General features: G+C 42.5%; 1 protein-coding gene across 3 annotated transcripts in view; it reads right to left on the bottom strand.

Moving 5' to 3' along the window:
* Window positions 1–7: 7 nt before the first annotated feature.
* Window positions 8–19,657, bottom strand: part of Plek (pleckstrin) — a 77,422-nt gene continuing 57,772 nt past the window's right edge. Inside the window, exons 5-10 of one of the 3 annotated variants that reach the window (XM_029545351.1) lie at window positions 17,608–17,792; window positions 14,975–15,079; window positions 13,022–13,105; window positions 10,724–10,793; window positions 9,515–9,647; window positions 8–1,017 (exon numbers count right to left, since the gene is read on the bottom strand). In XM_029545351.1, coding sequence (XP_029401211.1) covers window positions 1,014–1,017; window positions 9,515–9,647; window positions 10,724–10,793; window positions 13,022–13,105; window positions 14,975–15,079; window positions 17,608–17,792 — 581 coding nt within the window. In that variant the 3' untranslated portion in view covers window positions 8–1,013. Of the gene's footprint in view, window positions 1,018–9,510; window positions 9,648–10,723; window positions 10,794–13,021; window positions 13,106–14,974; window positions 15,080–17,607; window positions 17,793–19,657 lie in introns of those variants that run through there. The other 2 variants (XM_021211035.2, XM_029545350.1) reach the window with 2 other exon arrangements.

Raw genomic sequence — 19,657 nt, 5'->3', positions numbered from 1 at the left:
ATTGGAAAGTTGAAGCCAATGCTGTTGTCCCTATATGTGATTACCCATTCGTGTGTCATTTGTGCTATGGCTGTGGTGATTACAGGCCAAGTGATTTGGGGACGGAAGCTTCTGGGATTATTAGAATGTGACACACACATCCTCACACTTTACACCCACTCCCAGATGTCCATCCTTATGCTTCTTCCCAAGAGTCCCTGGTCTCTGATCTTTCTGTCTTTTTTTCTTATAAGTCTCTGAGCAATTAGAGAGAGCATGCACTACTGTTCATTAGACCATAAATATATTGTCACTTTGGGTCACTTCTCCACACAAGACAGAGGACCTGATGTCCTGTTTGGTCGGGGGAAAGATGGCCCCTTGCCATGCTTTCCAGGCCAACCCCGTACGTAGTTAGACTTGCGTTGAAGTTTCCCCACCCAATTCTCCTTCTTAGCACTTTTGTCTATTTTAGTATTCTTTTCACTTCTTAATAAATTTCATTCACTCCTTGCTCTATCTCAGGCTCAGATTTTCTAAGGACCCAGCTAACATTCTTGTTCATTGGAGAAATGACATTGAGCAGAAGGGCAGAAGAGCAAGGGACACTTGTAGGCTGAGGTCTTATGTGTGGTGTGGAGTGTCACGGTAATTGTTTCATTCAAGTGAGAAGAAAACAGGAGGGAAAACTCAGAATACAAAGGGATGAAAGGCCTCATCCTCGTCCAGCCTTGAGACTTTCTGGACTATCTGTAAGGTCTCCAGACTTTCCCATGGAAAGTTATACAGGCACAATATTGTTTTATTTGAGTGTTGGTGTGTCGGGAACAGACCTACATAGCTTGAGAACTCTTGCCACAGTGAATATTAAATAAACAGTACATTAAAATGATACACCCTGGAAGCATGTGAGGAAGGTGAATACAAAATAGAATGCCGACTCAAAGTTCAAAGTCTGGTCTTGAATTCCATCTCTATTATACTGGTTGTAGAATCTTGGCCAGTCAGATTCTCCTCGATGATTCTTGGTGTCCTCATCTGTGCAACCATAGTAAAGAAGATTTAGTGTGAGTGTGAAATAAAACAGCACTTGTAACAACATAGATGATATGGTTCCTGGTTGGCTACATATCATATAAATGGCTATTGGCAAATCTCAGGAAATCTGTCATTCCTCAAGTAATAATAATAATGCCAAAACAAAGTATATCATCATTACCATTGCAAACAAATTGCTCATTTTACAAGATAACTCAGCACAGTATCAACCTCCCAAGGAAGACAAATGATTCTTAAGAAGGCAGACTGAGTTCCTCTATTGTCTCACACATAGATACAGCATTGTTATATTTCAAGTATAACCTACAGATAAACATTGAAAAAGGATATGTTTACCAAATTGATAAGTAAGTATGCAGTATTTCTACTCTACATGTGCTTGCCACCTGACACAGTAATGCTGATCATTTTGTATAGCATTCTCCAGTACTCATTTAAGTCTGTGTCTACATCACAATTAGAACGTGGAAAATCTCAAAGCCTCTTAGCTCCTATTCAAGGGCAGTTGGGGAAACTTGCATTGGCATCCTTGATTTGGGGGCTTATATGCACCATGTGTTACAGCAACTGCCCTCAAATTGGTGATGTAAACACATGAGACAAAGAGAAAAACTATACAACATAAGTAAGAAGTGCAAGATCCCAGTAGATTCTTGTGTTTACCTCAGAACCTGGGCATTTGCCCCATTGCTTTCTAATTACCCATGTATAAATATCTACATCTTATTCCTCTCTGCTAAGATCTCATTTTCCATTCTCCAAACAGCAATTCAAGATCAGGGGTGTCTCTTACTGACTTCAAACTCAGCACCATCCTGCAATGGGTCCACACATACTCAGTGCTCCACTAGAAGAGGCATCTTTCACTTGGTCCTTACCATTTCCCTGAACCTACCCTCTACTTAAACAGTTCAAAGCATGTCACAGGTAAGAAAACTAGCGACTCAGCACTAAATGCTGCCCCTCTGTATAGAAATGTGATGAGAAACAGATGAATATTTGCTTAAGAAACAACAGTGACTTAGACCAGACAAGGTAGCCCTGCATATGTAAGAAGCCCCATTTGAAATACATATAAGTGGCAGTCTCAGGAAGATGTAGCAAGTACTCTGCATCTCTCCATCTTCCTACCTCAGCAAACAGCTCCACTTTTTATCCAATACTTAGGGCAATATGTGTCACCCTTCCTCTTTCCCCTTACCCATTCTTCCCACATTACTTAGTGTGACCTATTAATGAGATTACAACAAATATGTATTCCAAAAGGGACAACTTTCATACACAAGGCTACCTTGTCTGGCCTAAGTCAGTGTTGTTTCTTGAGTGAATTATTCATCATCTTATTTCTAGCTTCAGCTTTTTACCCTCTTCAGTCTATTCTTCACAGCCAGATAAGGAAAAGGATCACAGTGAGTGGATAGATACACTGTCAACCATCCAGGCCAGTCACTGAAACAAGAAATAAATGAGCAAACTAGGCTCTGAGCCTTCCGATTTCACATTGCCTCCAATGAAATCTACAAATAATATAACCAAGTGTTACTTGTGTGGTAAGACATTGACAATAAAGGAAAGATCCATGGTGACATGAGACATGCCACTTTCATTCTGACATGACACTGGACCCTTAACAAGTTGTTAACATGAGATTCTGTCTGACCATTCTGCTTATATCTGTCAGACTTGAAGAGGCAGAATCTAAGACAGAAAAATAGGTGTTCAATGGGATGTCAAAGAGTAAGATCACAAGTTGGTTTCCGCTCTCTTCTTTCAAGGTGAACAAATCAGTTATCCACAACACAGAATGCCAACCAGAGAAGTATGGGTCAAGTATGGGTTGTCTTTAAAAGCAATTATTTTGGGTGTTACTAAGAATTGAACCCAGGCCCCTGCACTCTATATAAAGTACTTTATCCCTGAACCACATATATAGTTCCAGAAAACCACTTCTACATTCTTTTGTGTCCTTCCCTGGGAAGAAGGAATAGCCAGTCCTGCAGTAAGATCCTTAGTAGGTAAAGGAGATCCTCAAATGTCTTCATAAAGGATTTATGCAGTCAGAAGCCTAGCCAACAACTTTAGGAAGACTGTCAAGATAAAAGTAATGGGGGTGGGGGGCATGTAATACAGAGAGAGAGAGAGAGAGAGAGAGAGAGAGAGAGAGAGAGAGAGAGAGAGAGAGAGAGAGAGAGAGAGAGAGAGAGAGAGAGAGATCTCAGGCTGAACACCACACTTGCAAAGCACCCTGGTTTGTGCACATCTAATCACCAGATACTTTGTACTGCATCGAAGATGAGGGATGGGGCTCTAGGCTTCTGGCTTCTCCCAAACCACTCCCAGAAGAATGCCAAGTAGGGCATGGAAGATCAACAAGGCAACTACTCATGCTGAAGCCAGATACAGAGCCTCCACTGTGCAAAGCCTCCTGGCACACAACACATGGCATCTGCAATGCACAACTTAGCAGGTGCTGATATTCTTATGTACCTGTAACACTAATACAACCTCTAGACATAGGTTTTCATCCCTCTCAAACATTTTCTCCTTCCTTTGTGCTTCCTTCTGCCCACTTCTTTCTAGCCTCTTTCCCATGCCCAAATACTCACGGATCAGTTTCTATCACTATAGATTAGTGTGACGTTTCTAGAATCTTATGTCATTACAATTACACAGTATATATATTTTTTCTCCAAACCTACTTGTTCTGTGATTTACCCGTGCTGTACATACAAAGAGTTCACTCCTTTATTGTGTGAAATATGTCATTGTACAAATACATATGATTTGCCTTTTTACTACTATATTTTTTAAAATGTCTGGGTGATTTCCTTGACAACTACAAATGATGAAGACTCATAAAAGTTCTGTACGGACATGTGCTGTTATTTCTTTTGTATATGGATCAAGGAATGGACTAGAAAGTATCTGTTTAACACTTTAAGTCTTCCCGCAGGCTGATCTTCAAAATGGCTATACCACTGCACTTTTCAGAGTACATTGAACTGTACCATTGTAATGGCTCAGGTGTTCCATTCCCTGGTCGAAACTCAGGATGCCACTCTATGTTGGTTTGTGCAACCCCCCAAAGTCTATGGTGCTGTCTTGCTGTGACCTCAGTTAGCACTTCCCTAATGGCTGATGTAATTCCACATATGTATTTAGTTATTTGTATGTATTGATTTGTCACACATGTTTGGGAAAGTTTTCTCATTGTTGACAAACCATGGGTTTTATTTATGCGTCAGATTTTTCCTGTGTGTGTGTGAATACTTCTTGCTGCTCATCCACAGAAGGAAGTTTAAAACACAAGAGTACCCAGTGTATGTGTATATAAATACATCCTAATCAGTACGGAAAAAAAGTGTTTGCAAGAACATATCACAGAGTAAAGTCCCCCAAAACCTCAAAGCCAGTGCCCATGGGTGGAGCTCTTTGCATAGCTATATTTGACCATAAAGGTTTCCCTTAGGCCACAGAAAACTCAGAACCCAGAGTCAGGGCTGGCTATGTGCTAACAGGAAACGCTGCTGTAGCTGATAGGACAGGAGCCAGAGCATAGTTACCAGGGTTCCTATGGAAACAAGATAGATACCAAAAGCTGGGAAGAGCTAAGTATATCTACAACAGGGCATGAGTTTAAGAGCATATATAGATTCAGAAGTAAGGTAAGCTGGGCTTTGAATATGCTGTAACTATAGGGCAAGGGGTCTTGAGCAAGTTTTATATAGAAATGTTCATCAAAAGAATTCTATGCAATTGTGATAAAGTTTTAAAAATTGAAAACCATTGCTCACTACCTTAGATTACCATGAATGCCTTCGATGGAAGACAAGACAAAGAAAGGGAAGTTAGGGTTTGTAGTGTGTTCAAATATGCCAGATAGTTCATACATATTGCTCTATTGGTACTAACCGCAACACCAATTTCATTTTATCAACAAAGAGGCTGCCACAATTGGATCTCGCTGAAAGACTCATGAGGCTAAGGCTTGGGCTCCTGTGTAGCTAGCTCTGTAAGGAGGCAGGAGAAGGTCTTCTAGTCGCTGGGAACATGTGCCTGGAAAGGATGTGAGTGCCTCAGAATTTTTTCCATTCCTAGCCACACCCACAACCAAAACCTGCTCTCTGCCGGTATATGATAGTCACCAGAAGCCCCAAACTAGAGGCCAGACAACTGTTAATGGAAACTGTGAGCCAAAATAAAGCTTTCTCTCTCTAGGTTGGTTTATCTGAGATGTTTGTTACAGTGATGGAATGCTGACTAACAGAAGCTGATACTAAGGGAGACTGACTACATAAGTCATGGCCTTTCATCTGAGCTCTGATCCCAGGCTCGTGCCTTTCCCATCATATCTAAGGCTTGCCTGTGGCATCCCTGTGTATTTTTCCTCTCACCTGCTTTGACTCCTCCAGTGACTTTTAAATTTTGTTGATTTTTGCCATGAAACTAGGCCAAACACAGCGGGGGTATAATTTCACTCTATTTTTAAGCAACTTAACTTTTTGAACTTCCCCCATTACTTTCTTTTTTCACTACCATTTCCTCTACTTCTCCTAACACATCCTGCATGGTTTTAAATCCTGTATTTAGAAAACACAGAATACAATCTGAACTGTTGTGCAATTACCTTCCTGTCTTCTTTTTGCCCTAAAGGTGGGGGCCAGAGGTGTTTACATTACTCTCCAAAGAGTCCATAGGCAATGGGCTCCAAGCTTCTGTTTAGCTTTCTTTACTGTCTCCTGCCAAGCACCAAGTGGTTATTGATGTCTTCGTTTAAGTAACTTCCTCATTCTGCTTTGAAAGTCACTCACTATGGCACTGTGTGTGTGTGAGTGTGTGTGTGTGTGTGTGTGTGTGTGTGTGCGCGCGCACGCATATGTAAGAGAAATCAAACACTGATCCTTAAATCAGTGCTGCATTTCATGCTATAAGATTTCACTCTCTTGACTTCTGATGGTGTTTCAGTTTTCAGATTAATGTTTTCTTTATCTAACTCCTATCAGTTATATGAGGTGAGAAAATCTTTACCTCCTTTTATCACCTTGTTTTCTGCTCCTTCCTTCTTTCTTTCCTAATTTCCATGGTCTCACTGAGTTGCTAGACCACTATCCTCCTACTACAATCTCATAAGCTCTGGGTTTATATATGTGTGCCACTATACCTGGCTTATATATTATTTCTTAAACCCTCTGTGGCTGGTAATAAAGCAACCTTCTTTCTTCCCACTTTATTTTTTTGTTTTTTTGTTTGTTTGTTTGTTTTGGTTTTTCAAGACAGGGTTTCTCTGTATAGCCCTGGCTGACCTGGAACTCACTTTGTAGACCAGGCTGGCCTTGAACTCAGAAATCCACCTGCCTCTGCCTCCCGAGTGCTGGGATTAAAGGCATGCACCACCACACCCGGCTTTTCTTCCCACTTTAAATTGGAATACTGAGAGAAAAAAGGTCCAGCCTTTCTTGACAGCATCAGCTGTCCTGCAAGAAGATTCATCAACTTCCACATGCTTCACATGCATTCTGAGGGTGGTGGCTACCATGACAGTGTTCAAATCATGTCTGTTATCTTAATGATATGCCTGACCTCATCTGAGTTTTGTTTGTAGGCCAAAAAGTTGTTCACATATAAATAGCACATTTAAATATTCCCTAAGTACCTGCTTTGTCGAGAGTCAGCTTCTCCAGAGGAGAAGGCAACTGCTTACACTGGGAAGCCTTCACAAAGCTGCAAGCCATTGTAGACATCTACATTACTACATACCTGAAGTCCCATGGGAAACAGTCAGTAGGCTATAGCAGAAATGAAATTGCAGCATCCTTAGCAGCCCTGAAGAAGGAAGCTTAGATGTGTAGTTAATGGGTCTTTTCATTTATCTGAAGTTATACGTTTTAAAAACAAGAAGTATGCTCTGCCTTATTCTTAAACCATGTCTTCAGTGTGGGTGTATTTTATTATGCCCTAAAGTAAACTGGCTTGAAAAGAAGACTTAATTACTTTTGTTTTATTGTGTGAGTGCTTTCCTGTATGCATGCATTTATTCCACATGTCTCTAGTACCTCTGGAGGCCAGAAAAGGATGTTGGATCCCCTGGAACTGGAATTACAGACAGTTGTGAGCCACCCTGTGGACCTGGGAACTGAATCCCAGGCCTCTGCAAACACAGCTTAGCTATATCTTCAGTCCCTGACTATTGTTTTGTTTCAAATGACAAGTATATGCAAATGATTTGCGAAGTAAAATAAAACACTACTCAGAACATAAAAGTGAATCATATAAATAGATGATCACAGCCAGCTACTGGATGGAACACAAGGTCCCCAATGCAGGAACTAGAGAAAGTACCCAAGTACCTGAAGGGGGCTGCAACCCTGTAGGTGGAACAACAACAGGAACTAACTAGTACCCCCTGGGTTTGTGTTTCTAGCTGCATTTGTAGCAGAAGATGACCTAATCGGCCAACAGTGGGAATAGAGGCTCCTTGGTCTCCCAAACTCCATATGACCTAGCACAAGGCAAGGCCTGGGCCAAGTAGTGGGAGTGGGTGGGAAGGGGAACAGAGGTGGGGGGAGGGGTATGGGAATCTTTCGGGATAGCATTTGAAATGTAAATAAAGAAAATAATAATAATAAAAAAAAACAAAACAAAAAAAAAAAAAAAAAAAAAAAAAAAAAAAAAAAAAAAAAAAAAAAAGTGAATCATATAAAGGGAAAGCAGTTCTTGAGAGGCAAAACAAAGTCAGCATACCCAGAAGACACCAACCTAAAGCCTATCTATTTCAAAACATAATGCTGACCCCATATCCATGATCATTTGAAGACTAACCGTAAATTAAATGTGGTGTGCATTCTATAAAGACAATGTGCTGAAGAGTCAAAGAAAAGGATAGTCCTTTGCCTCTTGGCCATCAATAAAGTAACCTGAGAATAGCCAGAGCCGCAGGACTGGCACAGGGGAATTAACCCATGCAGAAGAGGAGTTTTAGAATCAGGGAAATGTTCGCTCATTTCTTTACTGGCACCACAGAACTAAATATGGAGTTAGACAAATATTCTTAGTGCTGGCAATATGACTCAGGGCTAAGGTCTCTGCCTATCCCTTCAGAGAATCTGGGTTCAATTCCTACCACACACACACACACACACACACACACACACACGGTGGGTCAATCACCCATAATGCCAGCTTGAGGGGATCTAGTGCCTCTTCTGGCTTCCACTGGAACAAGGTTTAGCACATGGTACACATACATACATGCAGGCATAACCTGCATACACATAAAAATAATAATATATTTTTTAAATACTCTTGCATGAATACACGGTTTTATACTTTAGGACAGGAGTAATTAGTCAAACTTAAAAATCATAGGCAAGTTCCTATTTTGAACCAGCTCTGACTAATAACTGGACCAGGAAGCTCTCGGAGCCCAAGTGGGAGCTTCTTACTCTTAAGACTGGAGAACTGCATGGCTCTGAGATGAGAAGACCTAAAGGAGCTTCATGACATTGATAGCCTTCATCACAAGCTCTGTATAGACTCCAGGCCTTCGGTGCTGACACTGTATAGTCAATCCAGTTCCCTCCTCTGTCTCTGCAGACTGGGGAGACATGCTAGCCAGGCTTCTGCCCACACCTCTCACACATGCAAGGACCCTGAATGAACTAATTTCTGAAAAACTTAAGAGAAACTCAAAGGCTTAGGGGTTGCCCTATGATTGTAAGAAATGATGCATCATATTCCAGAAGAGAACAAAGGGACGACCCCACCCCACTTCAGATCTCGATCTAAACAGCTTTGGCATGTAGAAAGACCCTCAGCTGCCCCTGGCTTCCTTGGGTCAGTTTCTCAGAAACTACAGCAGCAAAAGCTGAAGGCAGAAATCTCCTCTTGAGAAATGTCTGCGTGAGCTACATGACCATAAAGCTGTGATCAACAGCTTCAAGATCAGAGAACAAAGGAGACTTCTTAGTGCTCTCAGCATACTTCAGCAACAGTTTCAAAGACATGTCTAAAAGAGAACAGGCATAGGTGATGAGAGGCAAGAGCCTACTCCCTGATCAAAAACAGGCCACCAGCAGGACAGCTGGAGACAGTTTTGCTTCCATGGAGATTATTATCACAGAGCATTAAGGACTTATTTGCTGTTAGGCTTTTTTTCCCCAACCTACAGAGGACCTCAGAGACATCCTAGTCCATGCCTTCATTTTCCACAAGAGTCCCGAAGGCCTGGAAAGGCTATGTAGCCTACCAACATAGCTAATTATATGGCTTATGGACATAGAGAGGGTGGAAGGACCAGAGTGAATGGAGGAGCACAGGCAGTAGTATGTGGCACCTGCTTAGTTGTATGCAGGCAAACAACTTCAACTCCTAGGTTCTTTTTGGTTCAATTACCATAGACGTGGACAAGTCATGCACTGAGCTTATCTATGTATGGGCTTTCCTCAGGGTGGGGTGAGGACTTGAACATTGTCCTTACTTCCCAGTCCGTGAGGCCACCTGGATGGCTTTGATCCACTCAGTACGCTCCTTGGAAGTGGCTGCCTGCAAGTAATAATGAACTTCATCTGCTGTGATGATCTCAAAGAGGTTCTCTTCATCACTCTTCTTACCTGGCAAGAGAGAAAGTCAAATAACCTGTGGGTACCAGAAATTCAACTGTCCCTTTTCCTTCCCCAAGTCATGAAATGCCTATCTCCTAAAGTCTACATGCACAATTGTTGTCTAAGGACACAGGCAGTATTTGTAAAGATAACTGTGTAGAATGATTATTAAGAAACATGTATAATACTCAAGAGAAACATTTTCTTTCATCATTAGTCAGTGTGTTAAATTTCTTGCCGTTGCACACCAATAGTATCTACTGAGTAAATTCTGATGGTGTTTAAGGAGTTCCTTTGTCTTGCTCATAATATAAACCTAGAGCTAACCTCAATACACATTATATTAAAAGGTACATATATTTATATATACAAGCATGCATATATAATAAACCCAAACCAGATCTAACATCAGTCTTATAAGTATAATCTAAACTGAGACCTAAGTCTGAGCTCTTAATAAAAGACGAAAAGGCAAATAAACCCCAAAAGTCAAGCCAGAGTGATTCCATGGTTTGCCCCCCTTTAAATGATATGCTTTCATGGTATGTCTTAAACTGATTCAAGATAAATTTATCAAGAGATGAAGACAGACACACATGCATCACACAAAACAAATTGTTGTGTAGTTGTTCCTGTGGAAATTTGGTCATTGTTACATAGTTTTCTGTGTAATTGTGAGATCCAGCAGGGTGGCATGGCTCACAGTGGGTTTTGTGGCAGATTAAGTAGCACAGAATGAGCCAACCGTGCCCAGTATTCTTCCCACTGAGCATTCTGCATCACTGCATTGATGTTCTGTTTGTTGCAAAACATTTCCTTATATGGATAAGTACGTGATCTTTAAGGAAAGCCACACCATCAGGAGTCATGATCAAGCTCTCTATGGAAGCCAGTTTGGAGGTAATGAATTTTCCTATCATTGTTCAGTGACATACTCAAGGCATGCACAAAAACACCCCTTTTCCCAAATTCTGAAAGATGGGTCAGCTATTGGGAAGGGATGGCACTTAACTCCCTCCAAAATTTTCAGAGAGTTAATTTGTGCGTGTCATAAATATACGAGCTATCACGAAGTTCCTTCTTACCATCGTGACTGCTCTCTACCGAAGTCACCACACAGCCTCTCAAGTGGACTGCTCCCAGGGGATCTTCACCCTAGAGAAGAGAGGGGCTGCTGTGTCTCCAAAGTATGCAGTGTGGGCCTGCCTGGTCCCATTGATGGAGACCTAGTACAGGGTCAGTCTGTCTGGTAAGAGCAGGGAAAGATGGAAGAAAATCCTTTTCAGAATGTATACTCTCCCTTTCAAGTTGATGTTTAGGAACGGGCTTCCGGGAAAAAACTCCAGCAGCACAGGAAATAATAAGAACTGACAAGTGGTATGCAAGAAATTGAAACCCTTCTCCACATCAGTGGAGTAAAGCCAGCAGAGTGAAGAGATGCCTGCAGAACAGGGGAAAACCTTGGCCAGTTCTACACCAAACATGATATTGGTTAATATCTGGAATATATGATGAACTCCTAAATAAAATACCAAGGAAAACATATCATCAAAATAAAATGGGGCTAATGAAATGGACAGACAGTTCTCAAAAGAAGACCCACAAGCAGTCAATACGTATTCGAAGTACAAATCAAAATCACATTGAGGTTCTCTTTCACCCCAGTCAGAATGGCTGTCATAAAAATAGAATAGTAAATTCAAGGATATAGAGAAAAATGAACCCCTACACACTGCCACTGGGAATGTAGACTGTGACAGCCACTAAGAAAATCAAATGTGAAGGGTCTTTAAATGACTAGAAGGAGGAAATATACTATAGTTCAACCTAGAAGTTGGATTGGATGGATAGGTAATGAAAATGTGTAACATATACCGTAGGACTGTGAAAAGCAGCCTGGTTCCTGGTTGAGCTAAGGCTAGAAACCCCTGAGACCCTAAAGGGATGGAAGTCATTTCTCCCCACTCCCAGGGAACAAGGCTCCTGGCATGAGGCCACAGCCTTCCATAGATTTGTGACCTTCAGTCATGTAAGGGCAACGCTCCAAGCCCCTTCATAGGTAGAGGACACAATCTGTGGTCATATAGACTCAAGACAGATCTCCGTTTTAATGAGGTACCTAAAGGTCTAGAGGCTTAGCCAATAAACTCTCCTTCCCAGACACTCCTCCCTGCAAAAGGTATTTAACCTCAGGCCCATCTTGAGAAGTGGGGTGCGGTTTAACTCATCCATTTTCTACTATGACAATAAATGCCTTAAAGCCATGGACTGCCTCTTTTCATTGGGATCCATCCTAGGGAGCAATGGAGAAGGCTTTCACATAAAGAGCAGCCTTCTAATCTCCTGTAGAAGGCCTTCCTGAGCTCCCAGACACTGCCTCAACCAAGCCAAGCCAAACCTAAGCCAGCCAGCCACCAACAAGTCAGGGACCAGCCGGAGCTCCCCGCTTCCCCCAACCCTGCCCTGGGCTAGCTCTAGCCCGTGGGCCCCACTCCCTTCTCAGCAGCCGCTGGGTGTCCCAGCGCCGCCTGACAACCAGACAGCCCCAGCCTCCCTGCAGGCCCAGGGACCCCAGGGCCAGCTCTGGCTGTCCCCAGGACCTGACTGTGCTTCCCCACTCCTGGAGTGGTGTCCCCACAGCTTCCCCACACCTGCCTGCAAACAGTGTGGGGTAAGCGCAGTCAAACTTCCTGCCTCCCAGAGCGGCCCAACTAACCCTACAAAATACAGCTATAAAACTCACAAACCATTGGCACTTGTAGGAAAATGGATGGAACTATAGACCAGTTTTGTTAAAGCAAGATACGCCAGACTCAGAAAGGTGACTACCGCTCACGTTTTCTCCTGGGAAGACATGAGAAAGTAGACTGGGAACTACAAATGAGGAGGAAAGGTATGCAAGGAAGGAGGGGAAAGGGTGTGAAGACTGTATGAGACAGGAAAGCAGGGAGGCTGTTCAGGGTAGGAAGAATCGAATGGGAGTGGAGAAGAGGGGACACAGGAGAGGATTGGGGCAGAGAAATGACAATGAAGAAGGTGTGTGTGTGTGTGTGTGTGTGTGTGTGTGTGTGTGTAAGTGTCACAATGAAACCCATTATTTGACTGCCAAGAGAAATTAAAGTGAGATATATATATATATCAAATGGGACAAAATAACTTACAATAAGTTAACCAAATATATATATATATAATATGTTGATATTGTCTTCAACTCCTGGAAGCACAAGAACTCAGACAATGCCCAGTGAAATGGTAGAAAAAAGTAGCAGACTAAGAAGAAACCTGAGAATGGAAACAGAAGTAGTCACACCGCAGGGCATGGCCCCAGCTCATTCACACTGCAAAGCTTCTATTTGGATCAACTTATCTACACAAAAGCTCACCCCAGCAGGGTCATAGTAGTGCAGGTAGGCCGGGTCTTCTCTCAGAATGAACTTTCTCACTTTCCAGTTTTTCCTCCGGTGCCCCTGTACCAAGAAACAACACAGGGAAAGGAAGGGTTAATTGGTAGCATCACTCTATACACCGTGCATACATAAGAAGCCTGCTGAGATACAGAATAAAAGAAGGCCACAGTGAATTACTGGGACCTGAACCACGTCTTTCTCAGGGAGCCAACACCAAGACCAGTTAATAAGGCAGATGTTATTGAATCATTTGGGTAAGTTAAAATATTCCTCTGCTGTCTTCTGGCTATAGAATTATGTGAAATGGCACACTACTGTATGTGACAAGTGGAACAGTGCTGGTCATATAACTCAGCTCAAGACATGGCCCTGTTCTTTGAGGAGTCAATGATCCATAAGGAAAAAGACTATGACAAAACACACACACACAAAAATACTAGACATAGCCGGGCGTGGTGGCGCATGCCTTTAATCCCAGCACCTGGGAGGCAGAGGCAGGCGGATTTCTGAGTTCGAGGCCAGCCTGGTCTACAGAGTGAGTTCCAGGACAGCCAGAGCTACACAGAGAAACCCTGTCTCGAAAAAACCAAAAAAAAAAAAAAAAATACTAGACATAAATACGGAGTTCAAAGAATTAAATGAGAGATGTGTTATAATAGAAAATTTTACAGAAAGGATTAGACTAAATACAAGCCACAACTGTTCATTCATCCCTGTGCTAGTTCCTTTTATCTAGTATTATTATCTTCCTTGTACTGATTCCATCCCAAGCATGAGTATTTCTCTTGAAATAAAAGTGAGAAACAGGAAGGGGAACACAGTTCTCCAATTAGTCGAAGTTCTTCCCATCTGTGGAGTGCGCAACTCGGGTATCTTTTTTAATGTAAGTGTGAACCTCTCTACAGGTTAACCCTGGTGAACTCCAGTGGAAGCAATGGAAGGAGAGTTGATCTTTTGAAGAACGTAAAGAACACTTTTAAGTTTGCTCCCAAGTGGTTCTGCTATGAACCGGGGTTAGAAGGAAAACTCAGTAACTCAGGACTCTGTTTGGCTTGGGCTACAAACACACCTCTTTCTTTACAATGAATGCACTTGGCAACCTGGGTTCTCATCTCCCTGGAGCTGCACACACATCCTCGTCCAAGCAATAGATTAGAACTCTCCTCCTTCAGCAGCCCCTCGGTAATTCCCCTTTTGTGGTTGCCTTATGCTCAAATATGTCCTGAAATGCATGTGGGAACTAGAGACAGGACAAACACAGCTTGAGCAAATGTTGAGTTCATATGCAATAAAGTGAACTTTTAGGGAAAATCCCCTATCATCATATCCATAACTTTGAATTAATGTGATTAAATTCAGAGGTTATAGCAAAAGCACATGCAACAAAGAAAAACTTATGTAACCCAAGATCCAAGCTTGTCAGTCAAAACCGAAACCACCCAAACTATGCCCCCTAGGAATTAACACTTCCTCCTTCTGAACTCTTTGAGAAGTTACATTGTAACTGATACCGCACATAATACCCCCACACACCTGCACACATACTTGTACTGTGCCTGTGCCCATGTCCTCGAACAGGACCTGACCTCAGCCTACTGATCCTTTAAAGTTGGCCTGATGCCATAGCTTTATGTTCACAGTCTGGAATGACACCTTTTTGCTCTTAAAGGTAACCAACGAGTATGGTCTGTTTCTATTTTCTAGTCACTTTGAAGTACTTTACCATGAAATAACTTTCTTTTTAATGCCATCTCTTGGCCAACTTATTTCTCCCTATTGAAAAAGAAATGGCAATACTTTCATAAAATACTTTGCTGAGATTATGAACATGCATCGCCATCTTCTGCTCATATGAGTGATTTAGGAAACAAAAAATTAGAAGGTTTGAAAAAGGAGGAAGGGCAAGGCAAAATAGTGGCAGTCACTCACCTGCTTCAGCAAACATCCCTGCTTGATGATAACCCCTCTGAATTCTTCTCTCAGAATGACATCATCATCGCTGGAGTTCTCCTCACAGAAGAATCCACTGTCTGGCTGTTGGGAAACCACACAGCAGGTTCTTAGTATTCTCAAGAACATTGTTATTCTGATGTCCACACCCCTCCTGCCAGCCACTGTGCCTGCCGCTCTGCTGTTGCATATACCCTGATCTGAAGCTTCAGGGTTACTCTGGGCTTGCTGTCTAAGCCTCTGCCATCCCCTTGACCCTGGATGCTGCTCCTTATGTAACTCTATTCAAGTGTGATCTGACCAGTAGCCTTCCATTTTCCGTGATTCTCCAGGTAATATCCTACATCTGGTTAATCAACATCTTCTTTCTCGTGGGACATCATGGCCATGTCTTTGAAATCAGACAGCACTCTGATGCAACACTCTCCACCATGATTTGTCACCGAGCTCCACCCATCTCTCACCCTGAGAGAACCAAGGGCATGCATATCAACCCCTGAGGATAGGATACTCGGTGGATTTTCTGAGCTCTAAGAGAGTGACAAACCACACAGCGGAGGAGGGAGCTGCTGCTGGGGAGTTAATTTAGCACCCTTCATTTAAAAGGCTATAAAAAGCTAGACCAAAGGTCTGAAGCATGAAAAAGTACTGGTAGTGGAACTTCCCCCAAAGTGAAATGAACCGCTGTCTGGAATGTCACTTCATTTGTACAAGCTGGATGGTTCTCAATGGAGATTTCCTAACTTCTACTTATTGATCCAAAATAGAAACAAAGCTGTCAAAAAACCCCTAGAAGTCCACAGTTGCTGAAATTGTCATGTGATCCCTAGTTAGGCTCATGTTACATAATATGAGTTTAGCAATCTCAGTAAACATAGCATAAGAAACATACAAGGTGATGGGTGGAAATGTATATAAAAGCACAGTGAATATTTTATTGTATGTTGGAACACAGATAACTCATCACACCCGTGAGTTCATGGACAGCTCTCGGAAAAGAACATCCTAGCAAGATGGATGCTGTTGTCTTTCCACTGCTGTGTTCCCATTGTCTAGGACAACATGTGCCAAGCACTGGCACACAGTTTAATTTTAATTAAAATAAATTAAAATTAAAATAAATTAAATGATTGCTTAGAACATTGGTTCCCAACCTACAGGTCCTGACCCCTTTGGGGTCCAAAAAAAAAAAAAAAAAAAACCCTTTTACAGAGGTCACCTAAGACCACTGGAAAACACGACTATTTGTGTTAGATTAATAACAGTAGCAAAATTAGAGTATGGAGTACTAACAAAAATAGTTTTGTGGTCGGGAATCCCCATATCAAGGGGAACTGTATTAAAGTGTCACAGCATTAGGAAGGTTGAGAACCACTGACTTAGAGTAAAACAGTAAGATTTCAAAGGTCAGCGACAGAAAACTATTCAGGTAGACAATCATTTTCTTTAAACTGTTCACTTGGAGAAGGCAGCATTTGAGGGAGCAACTGTGACGTCTAGAAAGTACTGGTATAAGAGATGCTTTATGGGCCTTGTGACTTCATGTTTTTTAAGTATTTTGTGTGTGTGTGTGTGTGTGTGTGTGTGTGTGTGTGTGTGTGTGTGAAGGGAGATTGGATACATATGAGAACGTGCATGCCACTGAGTGGGGATGGAGGCTAAGGGAAAGGCCTTTCCCTACAGATGCTCTTCTCCAGCCAGGAGGAGTTTCCCCGGCTGCAACTGTAACCACTTTGCTCTGTCTGGGGAGGATTTCCCAGTGGAAGTGTTACCACTCCTCTCTGGAAAGCCAAGAGTTTCCAGCAAAAGCTCTGCTCCAGCCAAACTGTTACAGCTCTGCTTCAAAAGGTGTCTGGGCAGTTGAGAGCCAAGAAATACCACAGGGCACAACAAACCTTACACAAGAGATGTATTGGGGAAAACCCCAGGAGGGTGGCTATGTCTGCCAGGGTAAGAAGCAGCAGAAAACTGGATAGAACACAAGGTTTATATAGGGTCCCTTGCCAAAGCTGGAGGGTGGCTTTTCAGGGAGTCCTGCGTTGGAGGGGTTATGTGACCTGATCCTTGGGGTAAAAACTCAGGGGTTGGTGCGATTTTTTTTTTCTTGTTGGGCGAGACTGGGTCACTCTTCTGCCTCTGGTCTGGGCACGGCCATCACAGCTCTTAGAAAATAGCTTATGGCTGTTAGGGAAGTGTGGAGGTGGAACCTGGCCACTGGAGCTCCTCGGGGGAAGGCCTGGCCACTTTCCCGCCTTGAAGGCTTACAAAGTTCACAGAGTATACAAAGTTTACAACATTTAGGGAGTTCACAGCAAGAGAAAGACCGAGTTATTGTGAAGAGCCGATATGCAAGGGTTGGCTCTCCACTTCTACCATACAAGTTCTGGGGCCTGAACTCAAGTTATCAGGATTGGTAGCAAACACCTTTCCTCCTGAGCCATCTCATCAGCTTGTTATTAACGTCTCCATCCAGCCTTTCCACCCATCTAGTTTCTTTACAACTAGACATTCTGTTTGAATGTGTTTGTATGTGGCTATAAACTAGTTATTCTTAGAAAATTCTACCCCAATCCTATGTCAGGGAGCACAAGTGGGGAGCCTTTCACACTTACAAAGTAGTAGAAAGCATCGGGGTTGTCCAGGAAAGGGTTTTCTGCTATGCCGTCTGCTGCATTCTTGGACAGATCTCCAGCAGGCTGCAGGTATCCTTCACTGAGCAGAGAAGCGGAGATCATGAGGCCTTCCTGGCGATTCCGAACTAGCTTGTTAGAAACCAGCCAGTCAATGACACCACTACCTGGAGGAGAACATCAGAGGGAAAGCTAAAGCTCTTTCCCAAGCCACAAGCTGCTGACTACCAACCGCATACTGACTCCAGTGCACACAAAAGGTCATCTGGATTCCAAGAAGGAAAAAGAAAATCAGTGAGACAGATATTTGAAAACAAAAGGAATCATGCAAAAGTTAAAGCATGTGTATGAACACATACCTTGACACACGTGTATACATGCACACACAACTATTTATGTATATATGCATATATATATATATATATATATTACTTTAAAAAGAAATACATGAATTATTTTTACTACTTCACACATTGAGCTTGTATAAGATACTAGATTACTAGATACAAAATAGTAGTGTGTAGATTGAGTAGTAAAATGTAAGCATTAAAGTTAATGTTGCTCTAAGCCATTCATTTTGGTACAGTGAATGATTAGGTCAAATCAGAAACTGATTAGTAACTGGGCTGAGACCTAAAATATGAGAAGGTCCAGCATAGGCAAGTAGCAGGCATGTGGACAAGTGCAGAAGCACATCACAGACATGAGAGCAGAGATGGGGCTGGTGAGAAGGCACAAGATGTCAAGAGGAGGAGGAGGAGGATGTGGGTCAGTGAGGAGAGTCTGATGCTGCATGAAGAAATCGGTCAATGAAGACATACTTCAAGTTATTAATTATCAAATAACACAATGGGATGTGTGTCCTAAGTTAAAATTGGATTACATGACTTGCGTTTATCATCATGCCTTTTAAAGGGTCAGGCAGGGGACACCGAGTAGTCATGTTACTTAGTTTTTTTCTCAAGAGAAAACTGCACAGGCAATGAAATGAAGAAAATTTATCTGTGGAATTATTTGCAAGCTAAAAATGAAGCTTTGCATTCATAAAGTGTGTTCCTTACAACTTCACACAGTGGTGCCCAATATAGCAGCCTACTAGTCCTGGGTCACTGAAACTGGAGCATTGGGTATGGGACCACTGAAAGCCATGACCCCTTTTCAGAGAGTGAGCCCTCCATGAGTTTCATACCTGGCAAGTTTTACCCCCATTTCTTTCTTTGTGAAGACAACCATTTCTCCACTAAATCCTCACAACCTCGCAAAAAGAGGTAGCAATTACTGGATCCATTTGAAAACTAAAAAGCTTAAGACTTGGGGAGCTGGAATAACCTTGGGCCTCAGTCGAGTCTGTCCTGGGCCTTCACTTTGTATGTCTCACATTTGAGTGGTGCTTGTTTGACTGAGTGTGCTGGAGTCTGAAAGACAAGCTCAGGCCAAGTTCTCTGTCATGAGATAGTCAAGATACTCCATTGCATGTGAGCACTGAGTGCATCCTATCTCTGCCTTTCATCTGAGACCATCTGACTCATGTGAAGACTCCACACATGGAGAGTTCTGGAACCTATAATGACCATTCACAGGAAGGACTTGAACCTTTGTGAATAGTCTGAGACTCGGGGGTATATTCAACAGAAAATCTTGGATCTGCCAGCCAAGTCTACACAGGAACCCCTTCTTATTCCTTTGGCCTAGGGTTCTCTCATAGTGTCTCCAGTCCTACAGCCTTAGGGTTCTGCCTTGCTTGCTTGTGTCCCTTAGTAATCTGACGCCATAGCTTAGTCCTTACTTGATGCTAAAGGGCCACTGCTTGCATTTCCTGAAGTCCCGTGACCCATGGTGCAAATCACTTCATTTCCTCTTCACCTTCCTGACTCTGACCTAAGCCATTTTCATGGATATTCTGTGGACCTAACATCTTCTCAGATGCATAAACTATTATAATTCCTCCAAGCTGTACCCCTGTGGCATCTTTGCAAGCATGTTTACTATGCTGAGTGTCTGACAAACTCCCAAACTATACATCTTTTATACA

Source organism: Mus pahari, chromosome 13 (genome assembly GCF_900095145.1).
Source record: "Mus pahari chromosome 13, PAHARI_EIJ_v1.1, whole genome shotgun sequence".
Classification (NCBI taxonomy): Eukaryota; Metazoa; Chordata; class Mammalia; order Rodentia; family Muridae; genus Mus; species Mus pahari.
Note: the sequence above shows the minus strand (reverse complement) of the source record. Positions and strands in the feature narration are given on the sequence as shown.